Source organism: Asterias rubens, chromosome 14 (assembly GCF_902459465.1).
Source record: "Asterias rubens chromosome 14, eAstRub1.3, whole genome shotgun sequence".
In the NCBI taxonomy this organism is placed as follows: Eukaryota; Metazoa; Echinodermata; class Asteroidea; order Forcipulatida; family Asteriidae; genus Asterias; species Asterias rubens.
The window spans coordinates 7868880-7889018 of NC_047075.1; the positions used below are offsets into that span (position 1 = coordinate 7868880).

Consider the following 20139-nt stretch of genomic DNA (forward strand, 5'->3'; position numbering starts at 1 on the left):
TATTACACAGCGTGTGCAAAGTTTGGAACGAAAGATGGCATCTAAAAAACTTGGTCAAGTTTTTATCAGGAATTCGGCACTTTTTCTGTGCGATATGCAGGAAAAGTTTCGCCCAACAATCCAGTATTTTCCTCAGATTGTGGAGGTTGCATCCAGGATGTATAGAGCAGCTAAAATCATGGAAATTCCCACAATAATCACAGAACAGTACCCAAAAGGTAAGGTTGTCTTACTTTTTTTTTTACAGATTAAAGTTTTTTTTTTATCCATTCAATTTCATTGTGTTGTGAGTTTAGTTACGTAATCCTATACATCAATATACCTCGCAGGATTATATTATTATCGATAGATAGTTCATAGCGCAAAGTGCATTATAATACCGTAACTTGTAGGCACCATACCACTATGTGTGTTTTACCTTTTTATCCTCAAATACTAATTTGGGTCTGTTTTTAAGGAAATTTTTATACTGTACATGTACATGTTCTATCTATTCTAGCTAGTACTGCACTTCATTCAACCATATCGGTATATATGTATATAGCGCAGAATCGGCGCTTACGGAAGCAGGGAATCTCTGCTTATGGCAATCGTATTTCACGGGTTAGCGGCAAATTTTGGCTTCTGAGCGTGTGTACTCCGCTTTACAATACTCGAGGCATTCTACGCTTACAATTTACAAGGCTAGTGCAGAAATTCGGCGTTTGCGCGTAAGCGGGGAATCGTGATCGTAAGCCCACCCATAATTCAGCGGTAAGCAGAGCCATGAAATTGGGCCCTGTGGTGTCAGGCCTATCTAAACCATAAATACGGGGATCCTACATGTACCTTCTTTAAAAGCAGACAACAAGCCGACAACAGCCAATTGGTGGCCTGTTTGATTTTAAGTACTAAGCGGCCATCTTGAAAAAAAAATAAAAAATTCAAAATGAAAATGCCCTCATCCCCCTCTTTTTGGAAAAATTTGTTAAGTTTTTTTTATTTGGCCTTAGGTGATTAAAAGAGATCTGCACACCTTTTAATAATAATAGTAATACTTAGGCATTTGTAAAGCGCAAAATCAATCTTAACAGGGGTTCATTTTGACGGTTGTAACCTTAACTGTTTTGTTCATTTGCCAGTGGTTATAGCAAATTCAACCAAAAGAGTTATTGGTTACGACCGCCAAAACACACCCATGTTCAAGGGGCAGCAGAGACAATGTTAACAAAACATGTTTGACATCCCACATGTGCAAACATACAAGTACAACGTAAATGTATATATCCATATAATGGTGTCCACCCTAAAATGGACTAAACTTTGCTTCTAATTTTCATCTCAGTAAATTTGAGTGAGTGTTTATTGTAAAAGTTACGCCATAAAATTCCTTCCCAATCGGAAGTGTCCCGATTGAAGTATTTCCCGTTCAAATTGGATTCGTAGCAGGCATTGTACCACCAGGCTCCGTGGCTGTCCTCGGCACAGTTACGACTACGTGGAACATTGTTGTCTCGGTCTTTGGTCGTGAAGGCCTGGTTATTGTGGTAGGTCAAAGAGTCTCCTGAAAGTTAAACATGTTAAAGGCAGTGGACACTTTTGGTAATTTCTCAAAATAATTATAATATTAGCATAAAACCTTTCTTGGTGACGAGTTATGGGGAGAGGTTGATGGTATAAAACATTGTGAGAAACGGCTCCCTCTGAAGTGCCATAGTTTTCGAGAAAGAAGTAATTTTCCACGAATTCGATTTTTAAACCTCAGATTTAGAACTTGAGGTCTCGAAATCAACCATCTAAACGCATGTCAAATAGATAATATAAGTAGGCATGTACAAAAGTAAATACAAAGCAAGAAAAACAGTAAGGGCACAGGAAATTACAAAACAACCCTAATGTGATGGCCAGGATCAACAAAAGTTCAACAATGACCGTTGTTTTAGATGTTACATTGCATCAGGGTTAAAGAATATAAATGTTGGTGTTACCCTAGTTGCGATAAGTTTTAAAACCCTCCTCCGCCGTCAGGAGGAGGGTTGTGTCATCGCAACTAGTATTACCCTTACATGTACATCGATGTTAGCACCATAGAGCTATATATATTGACTAGAGCGCTAACTTGCTCTGCGTTTTGAAGCCACCCTGGGTGCAGACATGTTTGATGTGTTGCGTGAATTCGGAATTTTAAGAGAACACACATTGCCGCGATTATTTTACATTCGGCGTGTGCGTATACGTATGCAACTGTCCACTCGCGTACGTCCGCACTACGAAAACCGTAACTTGGACTTGGTCGCCGTACTAAAAAAAAAGGTCAACGCGCCTTTTAATCATGACGCACATGACGCTCGCAGTTTGTGCGCCGATCAGCAGATTGTGCGTTCACATTTACTGCATTTTTTGCTTCAATGGCACATAAAAAAGAACAGACGCACTATCATGCAATTAGCCGTACAATTGCCTTACAAAATTTCAAGCTTTTGTATTGGTTTGTACATAAACATGGATGCGCCCACACAGCTTCAAAACCTTAGTGCGTGTATAATGGAGTGTTAGTGCTCTAGTCAATATATATAGCTCTATGGTTAGCACTGAATACTCGGTACTTTCCTCAAGTCCTGTGAACAAATCACAGGCATTTTACTCGGTTTGGATCCGAACCCTTGACCCCTGCAGTTCTAGAGGAATGTCTTAACCAACTAGACCACCAAGATTGTCGGATAGGCATTTGACTGTTGTTTCTAACTCAAGTCTAAATATAATACAAGAAAAAGAGCAAGAACCTCATGCCTGTAAAACCATTATATTTTTTAAATTAATGGACCCTCGATTTAAGTTTGTTTTTCTTCCTGATAGGCTGTTAGCTGACCTGTTTTTTTTTAAGGCATTGGACACTATTGGTAAAAATAATTGTTAGCATAAAAACTTACTTGGTGACGAGTAATGGTGAGAGGTTGATGGTATAAAACAATGTGAGAAATGGCTCCCTCTGAAGTGACATAGTTTTCGAGAAAGAAGTAATTTTCCACAAATTTGATTTCAAGACCTACACTGAGATTAAAGATTTGGGGTCTTGATATCAACCATCTAAATGCACACAACTTCGTGTGACCAGGGTGTTTTTTCTTTCATTATTACCTCGCAACTTAGATGAACAATTGATCTCATATTTTCACAGGGTTGTTATTTTATGCATATGGATGTTTAGATACACCAAGTGAGAAAACTGGTCTTTGACAATTACCATTAGAATCCAGTGTCTTTAAAAGAGATATATCCGTTAAATAAACACAGGGGCTGAATCAGGAACTTGTCACTAGGCAGAGATTGGCGCGGGAACAACCTTCAACCAGACTCTTGTACTTTGGACGAGTTTTGAACTTGAGCCAATAAGCTATTTGCAAGTTAAATTTGAATAATGTCTGGTAAAATAACTTGCTTAGTCACAATGTTGCTCTCACATTTGAAGTCCTCAGACTATAGAGTCAGTTACTACATGTATGTTGTATGATTCGGGGAAAGCTTTTGCGTAGTTACGTAAGACGGTAAACACCCCGATACACATTTTGAATGGATGATCATGTGTATGGCACAATGGGACCAGGATCTGCTCATCTAGAGCTTGCTATACAACAGTTTGCCCCGAATCACATGAATCATGTGACATATATAGCAACTGTCTCTATAGACTGAGGAATGCAAATTTAGGTGGTAACTTGCGATCAAGCATGTCAGTGTACCAGACAATATTCAAATCTAACACGCAAATGGCTTATTCAAGTAATCCACAGTACTTGTATGACATTAAATGGATGTGTTCCCAGATCGAAATTCCAGTTGAACCTAGTTAAACTGGGTTTAACTGGAACTAGTTGAAACCAGTTGATAAACTAGTTAAACACAGTTAAAACCAGTTTGTTTAATATGGTAAATGGACAGAGACCAACTGGTTTATAATTTCAACCTAGTTGAACACAGTTAAACCTAGTCCAAACCAGGTGGTTAATATGGAAAATGAACGAGTTTGATCACTATCCAGTTGAACCAGTTGACCCCAGTTAACTAGGTTCAACTGGAATTTTGACCTGGGTTATGAAAGAGCACAAACTCCATGACAAAGTTTCGGATACTTTGAATAAGATTGACACAAATGTATTCATAGTGTCTCCTTTAAAAGTCTCCTCCCCCCAAAAAAATATATAAAAAAGAAAGATAAAATTAAAAAAATAGTAATAAAATAAAAAAAAGAGGGAAAAAATTAAGTTTATTACAAAATAAAACAATTATCTTTGTACAATTCACCAAACATTTGTTTTATCATCATTGTCATCATTTGGCAAAGACTTGCGTGCGTGGTCGCCTTATATCCTCAAATTGTAATGGGGGCGCACTCCTGTTTCATTTTTCTTTTTTTTTTCTTTTTAAGATCTTTATTTGCATGGTTAACCTTGAGAACACTTACCTTTAGGCTATAATGCTACGAATACAACAATTTTGTGATCATACTTATGTCTAATTTGTATCCTTTAGTGCGCAATGGTAGTTTTAAACATCACTTTACTTGTAATTCATTTTCAGAAAAAATGATGTATTGGCAAATTTGAAACGGGAGTAACTCAGCAAAGCAACACTCCCCAAAGCTTAGACATAAACACCAAATTACTGCTGCTGGTGTGTTCTTTCCAGCCATGCATACAACTCAATTCTTGAAATAAACATCTGACTCATTTTCACGTAGCGGGTCACATTTTTGTAAACCGTACATTTTGGCTTTTAGCTGCTGTATTGGTTTTTGGGTTTGTTTTATTCATTTTTTTTCTTGTTGTGATACAGGACTTGGTCCAACAGTTCCAGAAATCGGAGTAGAACGTGAAACCGACACAATCCTCTCCAAGACGTGTTTCACCATGTGCCTCCCGCAGGTTGAAGAGAAGTTAAAGGAGATAGGGACGGAGTCTGTGATTCTATGTGGGATAGAAACACAAGCTTGTATTCAGAAGACGGCGTTGGATCTCTTGGAGCGAGGGCTAGATGTCCATATTATTGCAGACGCGTGCTCGTCTCGGAGTATGGTGGACAGGTATAGATTGCTTTGATTTGAAAAAAAGACAAATTTGTAATTGTATTAATAGTTGATTTTTATGTAGCGCTTTACACACCCAAGCAAGGGCTAGAAGGTCATTATTGCATGCGTGTTCCTCCCTGAGCTTAAAGGAAACCTGAATCATTACGGCACCGCCACAAATCGTCTATCTCGCCGCAGCAGACCATTAACAATTTGTCCACAAGTTTAAAGGAACACGTTGCCTTGGATCGGTCGAGTTGGTCGTTGAAAAGTGTTTGAAACCGATTGTTATCAAGTGCATTTTGGTTAGATAGATAATTTGAAAGTAGAATAGAATTATCCACACAAACAGGCCTCGAAATTGTGTAGTTTTCCTGTCACATCGGGTTCCATTTTGTATTTCCAGTCACCCGCGGCCAACTCGACTGTACGTGACAGGCAACTCGACCATGCTACTTTAACGTGTCACATCGCGCACTAACATGGTCGGCCATTTTGTGGAGTCAAAATTTTTACTCCATAAAATGGCCGACCGTGTTAGTTCACGACGTATAAGGACAACTATACAATTTCATGGCATGTTTGTATGGATCGTTATATTCTACTTTCAAATTATCTATCTAACCATGAATTTAAAAACAAATGGGTTTCAAACGCTTTTCAAAGACCAGCTGGCCCGATCCAATGCAACGTGTTCCTTTAATAATTTATTTTTATGTAGCGCTAGACACACCCAAACGAGGGCTAGATGTTCATATTTTATGCAGATGCGTGCTCTTCCCGGAGTATGGTTGACGAGTAAAGATTGTTGGGTTTGAAACAAGACAAGTTGATGATAATAATAGTTATTGATTTTTATGTAGCGCTTTTCACACCCAAGCGAGGGCTAGATGGTTGTTATTACATGCGTGTTCCTCCCTGAGCTTAGACTTGTGGACAAGTCGTTAATGGTCTGCCACGGCGAGATAGTCGAGTTGTGGAGGTGACATAATGCATTCAGGTTTCCCCGATCAAATACTGCTTTCGCGAGATCACTGCTCTGGCGAGAAAAGGTTGCTGACTCCTAGTCGTAAGAGCAGTAGTCTCACAGGGCCAGCAGTCTCGCAAGAATACCGCCGGAATTGTGGGGAGAGTCGGAAGGCTATCACTGCAACAGAAATTTAACGACTTCTCCACAAGTGTACCCAGAGCTTGGTGGACAGGTGAAGATTGTTAGGGTCCACAAGGGAATACTTTCCTGTAGAGCACAATACTATTTTTGCATATTTCCCTGTACCGGCAGGTAATATCGCTAAGAATTAAATAGCGCCCTCTATTGATCTTCCTCTTTTCTCGTGCGCCAATTAAAGTAATGGACACAGTTAGGTATCGCTCAAATTAGTATCAATTTAAAAGCTAACTTGCAAGCCTGATACATCACAGAGGCAACAAAAGTGATAACCTCTGTGCCCCCTAGTCATTAGGTGCCCTTGAAATGCTCCAGTAGAAATTTAAAATTTCCTAATACGTAGGGTGCCCTTTATGTCAGGAGGAAATGTCTTGCCCTCTCAAAAACGAAGCGTACAAGCCTGTACTTGGGCTGTTGGTAGTTTACAACCTTGTGAGAAACGACTCCCTCTGAAGTAACATAATTTTTGAGAAAGAGGTAATTTCTCAATAGAATATATTTTCAATCTGAGAATAATCAGGCCTGAAGCTTTTCACAGACATCTGAAAGCACATAAAGTTTGTGCAACAAGGTGTTATGGATTCATTAGATTGAGACTCAAAGGAAAGAGACAATTAATTACAACTTGACTTGTTTAAGAACTCTTTGGGTCATGTTCAGTCCAAATAATCTTTAGTACACGAGTTGCCTTTTACATTGTAACTTGTCAATAGAGGGCGGTATATGAAAAATGAGTGGTCTACTATCAACACAATTTCTTTCATTATTCTCTTGCAACTTCAATAAACAATTGCAAACATAATTATATTTGTTGTGGGTCATTCAGCCTTTGAGAAAGACTCTGCAAGGTTCAAAACGTCATGTTATTAAAGGAACACGTTGCCTTGGATCGGACGAGTTGGTCTTTGAAAAGCGTTGGTAACCGTTTGTTATGAATTGAATATGGTTAGAAAGATGTTTTAAAAGTAGAATACAATGATCCACACAGGTATTACTCGAAATTGCAATGTTTTCCTTTTACGTAGTGAACTAACATGGCCGGCTATTTATGGGAGTCCAAAACTTTGGCCGACTGTGTTAGTCAAGGAGGTAAAAGGAAAACCACGCAATTTCGAGTGATACTTGTGTGGATCATTGTATTCTACATTGAAAACATCTTTCTAACCAATGCATTTTATAACAAATAGTTAAAATCGATTTTCAAAGACCAACTCGACCGATCCAGGGCAATGTGTTTCTTTAATTTGTTTTTGCATTTATACCATTAATTTTTTTTTGTTGGTAAGCAGTTTGCAACAGCTAACATTTTGCTTTTATTATTTGTTTACTTATTATAGGATGTACGCCATAGAGAGGTTGCGTCAGTCTGGTGCCTTTATAACAACCAGTGAGGGAATGTTACTACAACTCCTAGGAGATGCTAAACATCCACACTTCAAAGAAGTCCAGAAACTAATCCAAACCTCGGCACCTGATTCTGGATTACTGAGTAAAATGTAGAGCTGGGCTTTATGTGAAACTTTGGCTTAAGCCAGCCTCAGGTCCACCTTGCGTCAACAATAAACATTCGACAACTGACTTTTCAGGATCACACTGCGCCTGAGCTTAGACCATCGGAAACTTTTAAAGGCAGTGGACACTATTGGTAATTGACAAAGACTACCATTCACAGTTGGTGTATCTCAACATATGCGTAAAATAACAAACCTGTGAAAATTTGAGCTCAATCGGTCATCCAACTTGCGAGATAATAATGAAAGAAGAAAAAAACACCCTTGTCACAGGAAGTTGTGTGCGTTTAGATGGTTGATTTCGAGACCACAAGTTCTAAATCTGAAGTCTCAAAATCAAATTTGTGGAAAATTAATTACTTCTTTCTCGAAAACTATGGCACCTCAGAGGGAGCCGTTTCTCACAATGTTTTATACCATCAACCTCTCCCCACTACTCATCACCATGAAAGGTTTTTTCCAATAGTGTCCACTGCCTTCAAGTCTGCGATTTTTCAAATATCACAATAAATAAGCATAAAATGTACAAGAAATAGGAACAAAGGGTGACAAGAGGAGGGCACCAGGAAAAAGATCATGCTTATACAGAGCCTGGACCCTTCATAATATAAATTAATTGGTTTTAGTTTATAACAATAACAATGTTGATTGAAGCAATGAAAGTACAGTGAAAGGTATAATGCATACAGCCAAATTAGCACAAAACAATGTTTGTTTGTAATTAAACTGTTTTTCACAATTTGTTTGCTATGCAGCCATAAACTCACATTGAGAGTTGATAACAAAAAGGGAAATTGCAAAAAATAGTTAATGGCCTGACGTTTCGACCCTAGCGTCTTTCGCGAAGGCTAGCCTTCGAGAAAGACTAGCCTTTCGAGGAAGACTCTGCTAGGGTCGAAACGTCAGGCCATTAACTATTTTTTGCATTTATACTCTCGGTCCATTTGGTTGGTAAGTTGTTTGCAACAGCTAATTCTATTTTCTCAAAAAGGGAACTTAGCAGAACGTATTCAGGAAATAAATTGGAATGGATAATCATGGTACGCATCAGAGAGTGTATCATTAATTTTTAGATGATACTGAATATAAGTAGGTTTTTCATGTATTTTTTCAAGCTGTGCACAGTTCTAAATGAAGGTTTTGGGATGACCACCACTGGTACTTTTCAGAATCAACTCTGCCAAAAAAAAGATTTAAACATGGTGCTACCACAAACCTTAGAGTGTCACGGCCGAGTGGTTAAGAGCATCAAATTCAAGTTCTGATGCCAAGTCACCGGAGTGTGGGTTCGAACCCCCGTCGTGACACTTATGTCCTTTAGCAAGATACTTTACTATAATTGCTTCTCTTCACCCAGGGGTATAAATGGGTACCTGCGAGGGTAGAGGTTGATATTGTGAATGAAAAGCTTATATAGGAACTTGTCATTTATATAAGAATTTGTTATTTACTTGGTTAAGTTGGTGATGGTTTTTTTGTCTTTCTTTTCTTCTTCATTGAATCACCATTTAATTATCCCCCTAGAGAACATCTGTGTGCATCTGCTTTTATATAGACCTTTCTTTTGCTGTAACAAACCGCCTTGGTTGGCATGGACGGCCAAATGTTTGTAAAACATTGTATTAAATGTCTTAACCAAATTCACCATTTTCTGCAAACTTTCAATTAAAGCCATTATACACTTTCGGTACAGAAAAAAAAAATAACAGTTCACAGATTTACAAATAGTTTACAGGGTTTACAGAAGGTAATGGTGAAAGACTTATCTTGAAATATTATTTCATATAGTGCTTTACTTTTTGAGAAAACATTAAAACAATATCAATTCTCGATAGCGATAATTACGGATTTATTTTAAACACATATCATGACACAGCGAAACATGCGGAAACAAGAGTGGGTTTTCCTGTTATTTTCTCCCAACTCCAATGACCGATTGAGCCTTAATTTTCACAGGTTTGTTATTTATATGTGGTACACGAAGTGTGAGCCTTGGACAATACCGTTCACCGAAAGTGTCCAATGGCTTCAACAAAATTCAACATTTTCTGAAAATTTTCAATTAAATCAAATACCTCCCATAATAAGTTGGGGTGGGTTTTTTTTCCAACAAAATCAACACAATGTTTGAGTATTTTGTGTGCATTGTTGCAAGCAGTAGTGATCTATACAAGAGATGTTAAATTTGCATCGGGGAAAAATAATATTAATTTTGGTTTTCACCCATACACCGATGTGTGTTAGCACTGTATACTACTCAGTACTTTCCAGAGTCCTGTGAAAAATTATCACAGGCATGTTACTCGAGTGGGATTCGAACCCACGACCCTTGCAATTCTAGAGCAGTGTCTTACCAACTAGACTACCGAGTTTGCCCGGCAGCTAGAGGCAGTTCGAATCCTATGTTTTGGCAGCGGGTACCGCAAGGATATAAGAGATGTTATATTTGCATCGGGAAAAAGAATATTAATTTTGTTTTTTACAGTAGTGATCTATTTTTTGATTTTCTGTAAACTTTCCAAAATGTGAAAATTTAAGTTGTTACAAAATTACTTAGTTTATTGCAGACAATTATTGTTATTACTATTGATTGGTTAATTTCACAAATAAAAGCCTCACAGCCTTAAGGAGGCTGAATTGAGTTTTATGTTTACCACATTAAAAAAAAGTAATAAAAAAAAATAATAATAATAATAACTTGTATATTTTATGTATGTCAACAATTAAATTAAAGAGCTGATAATTTTACAATGTTTGATGTGCTGTAACCATCATGTTTTGTGAAACTGTTTTATCTATGTATGTTTATATGTCGACTGAACCAACACAAATTGTCAGATTGAAAAAATTGAAAACTAATCTCCACTTTTTTGCAAAAAAATTGCCCATTGATAGGTCATACTAATTATCATTTTGCAAATAGGAACAAATATTTTGTTTTCCCAGCCTCGGTTTGGAAACATTGATTTAAATTATGGGAGCAACTTCAGATAATGGCTACACCGTGATAAAGGTATTAGGGAAACATAGTGATTAAAATTGCTTCGTTAGACGATTATGCTTCAACAAAAAATGAGTATAGTTATTGTGAGAGGAAAGGAAGGGCTCGCTCACTGGCAATCATGCTGAACTTGCAATCACAAGGCTGTGGGTTCGAATCTCACAGCTAACCACTGAGCGTCTAGTCACTGAATCACAATGTCTTGATTTGTGCAATTCGTAGAAGTTAAACCACTGGTTGAATGAAATAGATTGGCTGTTGCCAGCTTGGTGTTTATATCCCTCTGTGGGAGTTTGCCGAGTTCCCTTGATGGGAAGATCATTCAAACATTTCTACCTCAACATAGAGAAGATAGTGTTTTGTTTTTTCTTGGAGAAATCTTTTACAGTATAGCGTCCTTTCGAGAGAATCCCATTTATTTTTAACAAAGGCAAGCGCCCGGTACACTGCTCCCCTGTCTTTATCCAATGATTGGATACAATCATTTCATTGGACAAACATACTGTGACGGAATCTGTGTATGTGTTTTGATTGGTCCGAGGCCCCCCACATGATAAAATGTTTCAAGAGAGGGCGTTTTTATAAGTAGTTTGCACGTTTGCGCACAGTTCGCCGTTTTAGGGACCAAATCAGGGGGTGACGGGTCGTGGAAACTGATTTATTGCCGCAATCGCTACGCACTTTGATTGCATGGTTAACTATAGTTCATTTCTGCAATTCACTCAATTTCCAACCCTAGACATGAGTGGGGGAAATTGCATGTCTCTACGTACTCTAAACTCAAGTTAACGGACGCAAGGGTCGGCATCCAAAACCACTACCATTACATTGTTTTGTAGGCTCCCTATGGGAGAATTTCTGGTTTAGTCCCGACTACGAAGATACTGGGACAACAGCCTTGAATTGACCTCATTTCTACCTCCATATGTTTTGACTAGCGTAAATAAGTTCAATTTTATTTAGTCGAGAGCAAGACCCATTTGGCTGAAATCCAATGACGCCGTGCATTTGCAATTCGCAAAGTCGGGCATAAAATTCATGCCACAAATCTAGGCCTTTAGTAGCAGGCCCCTTTCACAGAAAACGGCGGGTGAAATGTTTTGGCTTGTATAACCCTATTCTGGTAAGCTTTATAATTGCTGTGCGTGGGTACCTTTTGTCTTATCACTGCAAGAATGAGAACGGCCCAAAAGCATGTATCGAACCACAGCTAATTATCCATCCCCATACGCAAATGCTAAAAAATAATAAATAATGACTGCCTTCCAATCTTCTTGCACAAAGGGCTATACTCATTTAATTTATGTTATGCCTTGAGTTTTGTCTGATTACTTGGAGCACCAAATGAACTCGTTGCGGTCCCACCCGCTGCCAACTTGGATTCGAACTGCTTTACAGCAACCTTGGTGGTTTTGTTACAGGGGCATGGGTTCGAATCCACTCGAGTAATGACTTTTTTTTCACAATTAAGACTCAGGAAAGTATTGAGTGTAAAACAGTGTCAGAGGGGTAAAAATAATTTAAACTCTAGAACTCTTAGGCGGAGAAAAATCACCGAGGAAAAATAATATTTATTTTTCTTTCTGTATTGCATGTATTCAAATAGAATTTCCTACATGGTGGGACAAATAAAATTGAATTGAATTGAATTGAATTGAATAATATGATCAGTTTCACAATTAAACTCAGTGAGTTTAATTGTAAAATTTATCATATTATTCATTATTTTTTTCTTCTAATAAAGCTGGTTAGCATAAACTGCTTGACAAATCGATTTAAACAAATAATTGACTATGTAATTGCAATAAATTCATAAAACCTATCAGCATAAAAACTTATATAGACAAATAATTATTTTCATACAAAAACTATATAGTTACTAGCTAAAATTCCATAAAGTTTGCATCTTGCAACTGGTGCCCTTTACTCAAATTGAGTGGCAAAGAAATTTGCTTGGCAGTATCTGCTTAACAGATACGGAATCATTTATGGCATAGGGCCCAATTTTATAAAGCCTCACTGCAAAGACAAAACAGAACATTATTTCTTAGCAGAAATTGGTTACCATATAAGTCAATCAAGTCACATTGTTGTGATTGGTGCCCCACTTTTTAATTGTCCTATGGAAATCGGCTAAGCATTTTTTTCTGCTTAACAGCTTTATGTTGGGCCCCGATGTCATTGTCAGGTAAATAATAACTGTCAAACGATGTAATTATAAAAGGAGATTCGATGAATTAATGATGTTGACTTGATGAAAAGTGACTCATCAGCCTGATCGATCCCCCCCCCCCCCCCCCCCCACTCAATTCAATAAACTGTCTACAACTGAAGGCCAATGTCATGTATAATGTGAGAATTATGTTCATGTTTTCGCATCTTCCTTGTGTGTAGCTATTACAGCCCAATGTCTGTCACGCGTTTCAAACAGTAATACAGAAATACCGCCACATGCACAGCCTGTGTGCATCATCACGGACATCATGTACACGCCGACATCTTGCACATGTTAACCGGTTGTCAACATTACTTCAACAGTAGAAACTAAACAACCAGAAACGAAAGGCTAAAAAGGAAACCGAAGGTAAGAATACACCTTGTACATTATATCCAGCTACTTATCACATGAACTCTTTCTGAATAAAAGCTTAAAACCAACAGATTTGTTCATTGAGCTTTAATACGACCACTGGCTGTTGGTCAATCACCGAGAAATTACTGGAGCGTGATTCCAAGAACACACTGACCGGGGAGTCAAGCCTAGGTCAAGGCGGGGATAGGCGGACAGTGGGAGGGTGGCCTTGCTCGGAGTCCGTGCTTTATCATTGTGTTTGTTTATTGACGTCTTGAGTGTGTGCCTTTTGTTCGTGAAACCTGATGTTTCACATGGCGGTACCAGCTTAAAACCTTGTGTTTGATTTTCTTCGATGACTAGTTTTTTTTAATGTTCGAGTTCAAATCACATCAATCAAGAGTTTGTCATTTGCGTGTGGCATGTTTGTCGTCCACCATTTAAAAAAACAACTGTCACTCTCACTCTCAGTGGAATTTATTACAAGTTGGACCACTTCACAGAGCAGGTTTATTGTTTTAACGTTTTGAATAACCATGCAAGATTTAGTGCTAATTTCAGGTAAGTTTTGGATGACTTTCCCTCTTTATTTTTAATAAGTTAAATTATAAAATTGTCAGATTGTAATACATTTTTTCTTATAAAATCAATTAATAATTATTTGTATTTGTTAATTGATAACTTTTTCCTTGCAGTGTCTGCAGCCTTTTTTGTCACACAAAACGAAATGAACTCTTGAGCTTTTTTTAACCTAAACTATCAAAAGCAATTTGATTGCATCTTGAAAAAAAAATTTGAAATCAATGACAGCAATTTTTTTTTTTAACCACTCGATTATTTTAATCCTTCTGTATGTAGATGTTTGTCACACATAAGTAACATGGTAAAAATTTATCTTCAAAATACACAATAAGAGAAAGGGGAATAAACGTAATATTGAATTGAATTGAATTGAATATTAGTAAAGCATGAAAATGACATTGTTTGAAACACATCCGCGACATGTGTACATGTATACATAATGCCAATTGCAAGGGGAATCACAAAACAGTGTTTTGCCAAAAGGAAGTTGGCGTTCAGACCCATACTGGAATTATCCACCACACATTTCCCCCATCCTGATTCCTAAAAAGGTCAAGCAACAAATTTCATGTCAAAATTGCATTGCAAACTCTGCTAGCACTATAGACTTGTGGACAAGTCGTTAATGGTCTGCTGCGGTGAGATAGTCGAGTTGTGGCGGCGCTCTTGCGAGATCACTACTCTCGCGTGAACTGCTGGTCGCCGACTTCTACTCCCCATTAACTGGGACCGTCGTGAGAGCAGTGTTATTGCTGGGCCAGCAGTCTCACGAGAATACTGCGGGAATCGCGGGGAGATTCGGAAGAGACTGGGAACGCTATCACTGCGACATAATTAACGACTTGTCAACGAGTCTATTATGCTAACAACAGATATTATCACACACACTTTTGCACATAGAGTTGTTCGGGACTTCCTTTTGTTGTTCTATCTCTTTTTTAAAGAATCAATTTTATTGTGTATGGGAACCAAGTTTTTTTGAAACAAAGAAAAACTTTGGGGACAGTCTTTGTTCCATTTTGTCAAAGTCCCTATAACTCTGAGAGTATGTCTATAGACCGTATTGAATATGACGTCACGCGGCTCAAATATCTGACCTACAAGATGGCGTCTGTGCGCGTGTGTGTGCGTGCATGTGCCATAGAAATCAAACCTGGAATGTTGCGTGCTGCGTGCTTCACTGATGTACGCGTTTGGACGCGCATACGGTTTGCCCTACAAGATGGCGACTTTTCAGAGCAAAGGGGTTAATAGGTCTATGGTCTATTACTACAACACATGTATTCTATTTTTTTTGCATCCCTGTGGATACATCTTATTCTTTTGTTCTTTTTAAGGCTCGATTGGTTGAAATGCTCCACGCAGATTTCACCTTCATGTACGCTCACTCAACCAATCGAGGGCGTGCATTTTTATCGTGTTGTTTTCGTTCTCGTTGTGGGGGCCTGTGTGATCGGGCCTTTAGACTTTATGCAAAAAATGCCTTGTGGATATCTGTAGGCACCACAGTCTTTAGAATTCCCATACGGAGACCTTTCTGGTTCCCTGTACTGTTTTGTTCTCAGTCTCCAAGCTAGTGAGAATGAAATCTTGAAGTTTTGTTCTTTTACTGTAAAAGTGTAAAATGTTGATCAGTTGTGACCTTTGATTGGACTTCCCACATAAAAAGCAGGAAATGACTGGAGGTGTTGGCTGTCGGATCTGCCCTACAAAAGAAAAAGACAAAAAGTTGAATAAAATAAAATTGCAAACCTCTAAAGGGTTGAATTTGTTTAAAGGAAATCTTCAGTAAATCTTTAAGGGTCTGTATGCTACTCAGGACTGTCTTCATTGAAATTTCACGTAGTTTTATTTTACCACATATTATATAAATAGTTCCAACGGTATGGAGGTAGAAATAGAAATGTCTACCTCCATGAGGAATAGACTGATCCAGTAGGCTCCAACCACGACGCACCTGTGAGCAGGAACACGTGGGCTCTCCAATGCCTTTCTGCACAACTCTGCCGCGCGCGCCAAGCATACGCGCATGCATGTAGGACCTTAGTGTCGGACCTTCGTTGCGTTGTGATTGGTCAATACGCAATGGGGCGGAGCTTAATGGATCGGTCTATTGGATGAGTAGGAAGAGTACACTTTTTGAAATGTCACAACCAGTCTTGTAGCCACGGTGGGCGGTGTCGGGCGTGCCAACCGAGCACTCTGAGAAAAATACACTGTGCTGCCCAGCACAAATTTCCCCTGATTGCACTTTAACAGCAATGATAGCCCAATACCTAAACATGAATATTTGACTGAACCACTCACTCTTGGTGGACCTCATTTGATTTAGAGCCAACCACTAAAATTTGTCTAGGTAAACACTGGTCACAATCATACAACTTAGGCTTTCTATCAGCACCAATTCTACCCATGGGGATGGCCACTTCACTAACATTAACAATAGCCTGGCACTTGACAGTTATCACAAAAAACCTCAAGGTTTACACAAAGCAGACCCATGTTTTCATTTGTAACTGATTAGTATGATTGTTACAAGTCTAGGGTTTCTAATCTGATAAACCCATAAGAACCAATTGTAGTTAACAATGGATCCTAACAAAAGACTTCTTTGTCAAGAAGACCTACTTTATGGAAAGGTTTGTAGCAACAAATCTACTTTAATCATTTTATTAGCTCCTCAGACTGCACCAAATCAATAACTGCCCAGGTTTTCTAATCTGATAAACCCTTAAAAACCAATTGCAGTTCATTAACATTGGATCCTAACAGTAGAATTCTTTGTCAAGACGATCTACTTTATGGATAGATTTGCAGGAACAAACCTACTCTAATCATTTTACTAGCTCATCATAACTGTTGAGGGTTTCTAATCTGATAAACCCCTACGAACTAAATTGTAGTTCAGTAACAATGGCTCCCAACAATAGACCTCTTTGTACAGGCAACCTACTTTAATAATTTTATTGGCTTGTCAGACTCGACCAAATCAATAACTGTCAAGGGTTTTTGTCTGCCAACAAGAATGTGTGGATTAAATTCTAAACTTGAGGTCTCGAAATTAAATTCGTGGAAAATTACTTCTTTCTCGAAAACTACATTACTTCAGAGGGAGCCGTTTCTCACAATGGTTTATACCAACAACCTCTCCCCATTACTCTTTACCAAGTAAGGTTTTATGCTACATTGTAGTAATTATTTTGAGTAATTACCAATAGTGTCCACTGCCTTTAAGAACCAATTGTAGTTCATTAAAGCCATTGGATCCTAACAATAGACTTCTTTGTCAAGGCGACCTACTTTAGGGAAAGGTTTGCGGTAACACCTACTTTAGGCCTAATCATTGTATTAGCTGTCAGACTCTGTCCAAATCAATAACTGTTGAGTTTTTTTTGTCTGCAAACAAGAATGTGTGGATTAGGCCTATGTTATCATTTCTATTGTTGTAGAAACATCTTAGTTAATCATTAAATTGCCTTGTCAACTTTGACCAAGTCCAACCCAGAGAAAATAGAATTAGCTTATTGCAAATGAAATAACCAAAATTAATTATTTGTAGAAAGATATTTTAAAAGTAGAATATAATGATCCACACAAGTATCAAATTCAGTCTAGAACTTCTGACTACTGAAATTATCATTTGACGACCATTGTTCAGTCATGACTAATATTATTGAATTATATTTGGACTTATTATCTGTAATCGCACCCACTTGTGTCAAACTGACTCCCCGTATTTCCGAGAAAAAGTTGTATACTAAACCTGATTCACAGACTGCGGTTTATGTACTTAGTCGGGTTTAATATTGCTATCAGATTATACCAAAATAGATTTTACATCCCAAGAGTAAATATTTACACTGTTAAAACTTATTTCAGTTAAAACTTATCTCAGTTATTATTCTGTACTGCAATTGGTCGACAGTCCCTATTACCAAAGGTCAAGTTGTAATGTACGGGCATTGAGAGTAGGGTTCTTGTGATTGATGTAGGGTGTGTTCGATAAGCTTCCCTATGTCGATTCTCCCGACTCCGATGACCGATTGAGCCTAAGTTTGTTATTTTATACATATTTGTGATACACGAAGTGTGGGCCTTTTGACAATACTGTTTACCAAAAGTGTCCAATGGCTTTAAAATCTGCATAGTCTCCAGTCCAAAGATGGAAGTACTGTACCATCAGTTGAACATCCTATTTTTTTATTCTAGAATCGGAAGTTTCTTTCTTTGTCATCAGCACCTGTGGCATTATCATTGAAGGCACATCCTGTAGTGTTGAAACTGATATCAAATTAACGGTCATGCGTAACAATGATAAGATAACAGTGTGACAAGTTGTAGTCAAAACAATACTAATGGCCTTAGTGTTGAATCCCCAGCTACTAAGAATCCCACAACTCTCTGACTTTAAGGCCAATGAAATTAAAGTTCTAGTTTCTCGTCGCCACGTGGGCCCATTTCATAGAGCTGCTTAAGCAAAAATTTGCTTAAGCACGAAAATAGCTTGCTTATTTTACACATGTTACTGGCAAAAATGTCATGCCATGTACATTGCTCGTGACTACTATTATGCTGTTGTTTACTTAGCATAACAATTGAGTGGAGTCTTAGCCGGTAATCTGATTTTACAAAGCAAAGTTTTTTTTGCTTAGCAAATTTTTTTGCTTAAGCAGCTCTATGAAATTGGGCCATGAGAGGTGAGTTTGGCATTACACCAGAAGCGTATTCTTTACAAAAATGTCATTATAATTTTTGTCCCAAAAACAAAACTTTCAGAAAATCTAATACAAACTACTCAAAGGTGAAAAGGCTCTGTTTTGTTTGCACAGTCTGTATATTTTTAGTAACATGGCGTGCTATCCACTAGACAGGTAAACCTTTACCTTGCTTCAAAATTGTGTTACATGTTCGTCCACAGCCGTGCAAGGAACTCTGGTCAATTTTGTCCGCGTCCTGGTCATGGTTGGTATTGACCCCTTGCACGCGCATCACACGCGCTACTGATGCCACGCTCACCATGTTGCTGGGCAAGTTAGGTTTACGTGCATTAACGCAGCATCGCCTAAAATGCGCACTTCACTGCATAACGCATAGCATAGAGTTATATGAAACGCACAGTGAAATTGCCCACCAGTATGGCGCGTTCAAGATTTGTTGGATGATGACGTCGGGTGAAGTGGATCAAGAGACCAAAGATTTAAGAGCGCCTAGGGTGCAAGATGCGGAACTCTAGCTGAAATGTGAAATCCCAATGGACGCCATTTCGGCAAGTAACTCTTTTGATACAACAATAGATCAGTGCAGATCAGTGCAGACAATGACCATTTCCTATTGTAAGCTTAGACTTTGTTGTGCCCCCATGCACAAGGCCATCTCAATAAATCTATGCCCCACCCAGACACCAGTAGACTGGTTGTCTGGACCATGTCTGGACATAACAATTTATGTGTTTTCCTTAGGACCTCCCAACATACTCATCCTCAATCATCCCCATCCTTAAACAATATATAGAAGCCTTATTTTCTTTTGCCTGGTCACTCTTGTCTTACACACTCATCGTGACACTTCTCTGGATCACATTGTATCGCTTCAGAAATATACAGTTATAAATAAAACATTACTGTATTTAGCAATTAGAGAACAGTGTCTTGGAGTTTCATTTGTATGCTTACTATCCTGCTATTATATTACTAAGTGACACCCACAGTTAACGTGTTACACTGGTAGCAGCGGTATTTAACCTGCCATACACCATCGATCTGCCGCTTCTTCACTTACGGTGAACTTCTCTATATTGTCCTGCACACGGAACTCTTGCCGTGCTGGTTGCAAGCCATTATTTAGCTTTGCTCTTCTTCGTTCTCCAGTCCTGACCTGGATATTGCTATCTGTGCTTCTTCTAGTTCTACTTTTCTAGTTCTCCAGTTTTTCTTCAAACATTTAGCTGCTTCTCCACATCTGTATGCCGTGCTGCTTGCATCATCAATCCTTCGTCTCCGAACATTTTTTTCCATCAACGTTTCACCCCTTGTTGTGGAATTTTCCAGCATCATCCGTGAACTTGTTTCTCAGTGGACTGCCAAATTTGTTTGTACTATTTGGTGTTGGATCTCATCTCGCCTGTTTCTGTTCTTCTCTTCGGATATTTTCGGTTGTCCAACCAGCTTTTGTGTGGCGCCCGGCTATCGGATCGTTCTTCCTTGTCATCATTTCCTGTATTCGCTCGTGACCCAGAACTTTCCCTTCTCCTCTATCACTCGC

At 38.4% G+C, this 20139-nt stretch overlaps 1 protein-coding gene across 1 annotated transcript; it reads left to right on the forward strand.

The window, feature by feature from the left end:
• The first annotated feature begins 15 nt into the window (after positions 1-15).
• On the forward strand, positions 16-7899 carry LOC117299439 (isochorismatase domain-containing protein 2-like). The gene is made up of 3 exons (XM_033782976.1): positions 16-218; positions 4813-5059; positions 7550-7899. The coding sequence occupies exons 1-3, from the start codon at positions 35-37 to the stop codon at positions 7710-7712; spliced, it is 594 nt and encodes a 197-aa protein (XP_033638867.1). The 5' UTR covers positions 16-34; the 3' UTR covers positions 7713-7899.
• Positions 7900-20139: the final 12240 nt, after the last annotated feature.

What these genes read in the sequence shown, in the direction of transcription:
- LOC117299439 (XM_033782976.1), top strand. Translation starts at nt 35, where the DNA reads ATGGCATCTAAAAAACTTGGTCAAGTTTTTATCAGGAATTCGGCACTT. An exon ending in CACAGAACAGTACCCAAAAG is followed by an intron (nt 219 to 4,812) that starts GTAAGGTTGTCT and finishes GTTGTGATACAG; the next exon opens with GACTTGGTCCAACAGTTCCA. An exon ending in TCTCGGAGTATGGTGGACAG is followed by an intron (nt 5,060 to 7,549) that starts GTATAGATTGCT and finishes TACTTATTATAG; the next exon opens with GATGTACGCCATAGAGAGGT.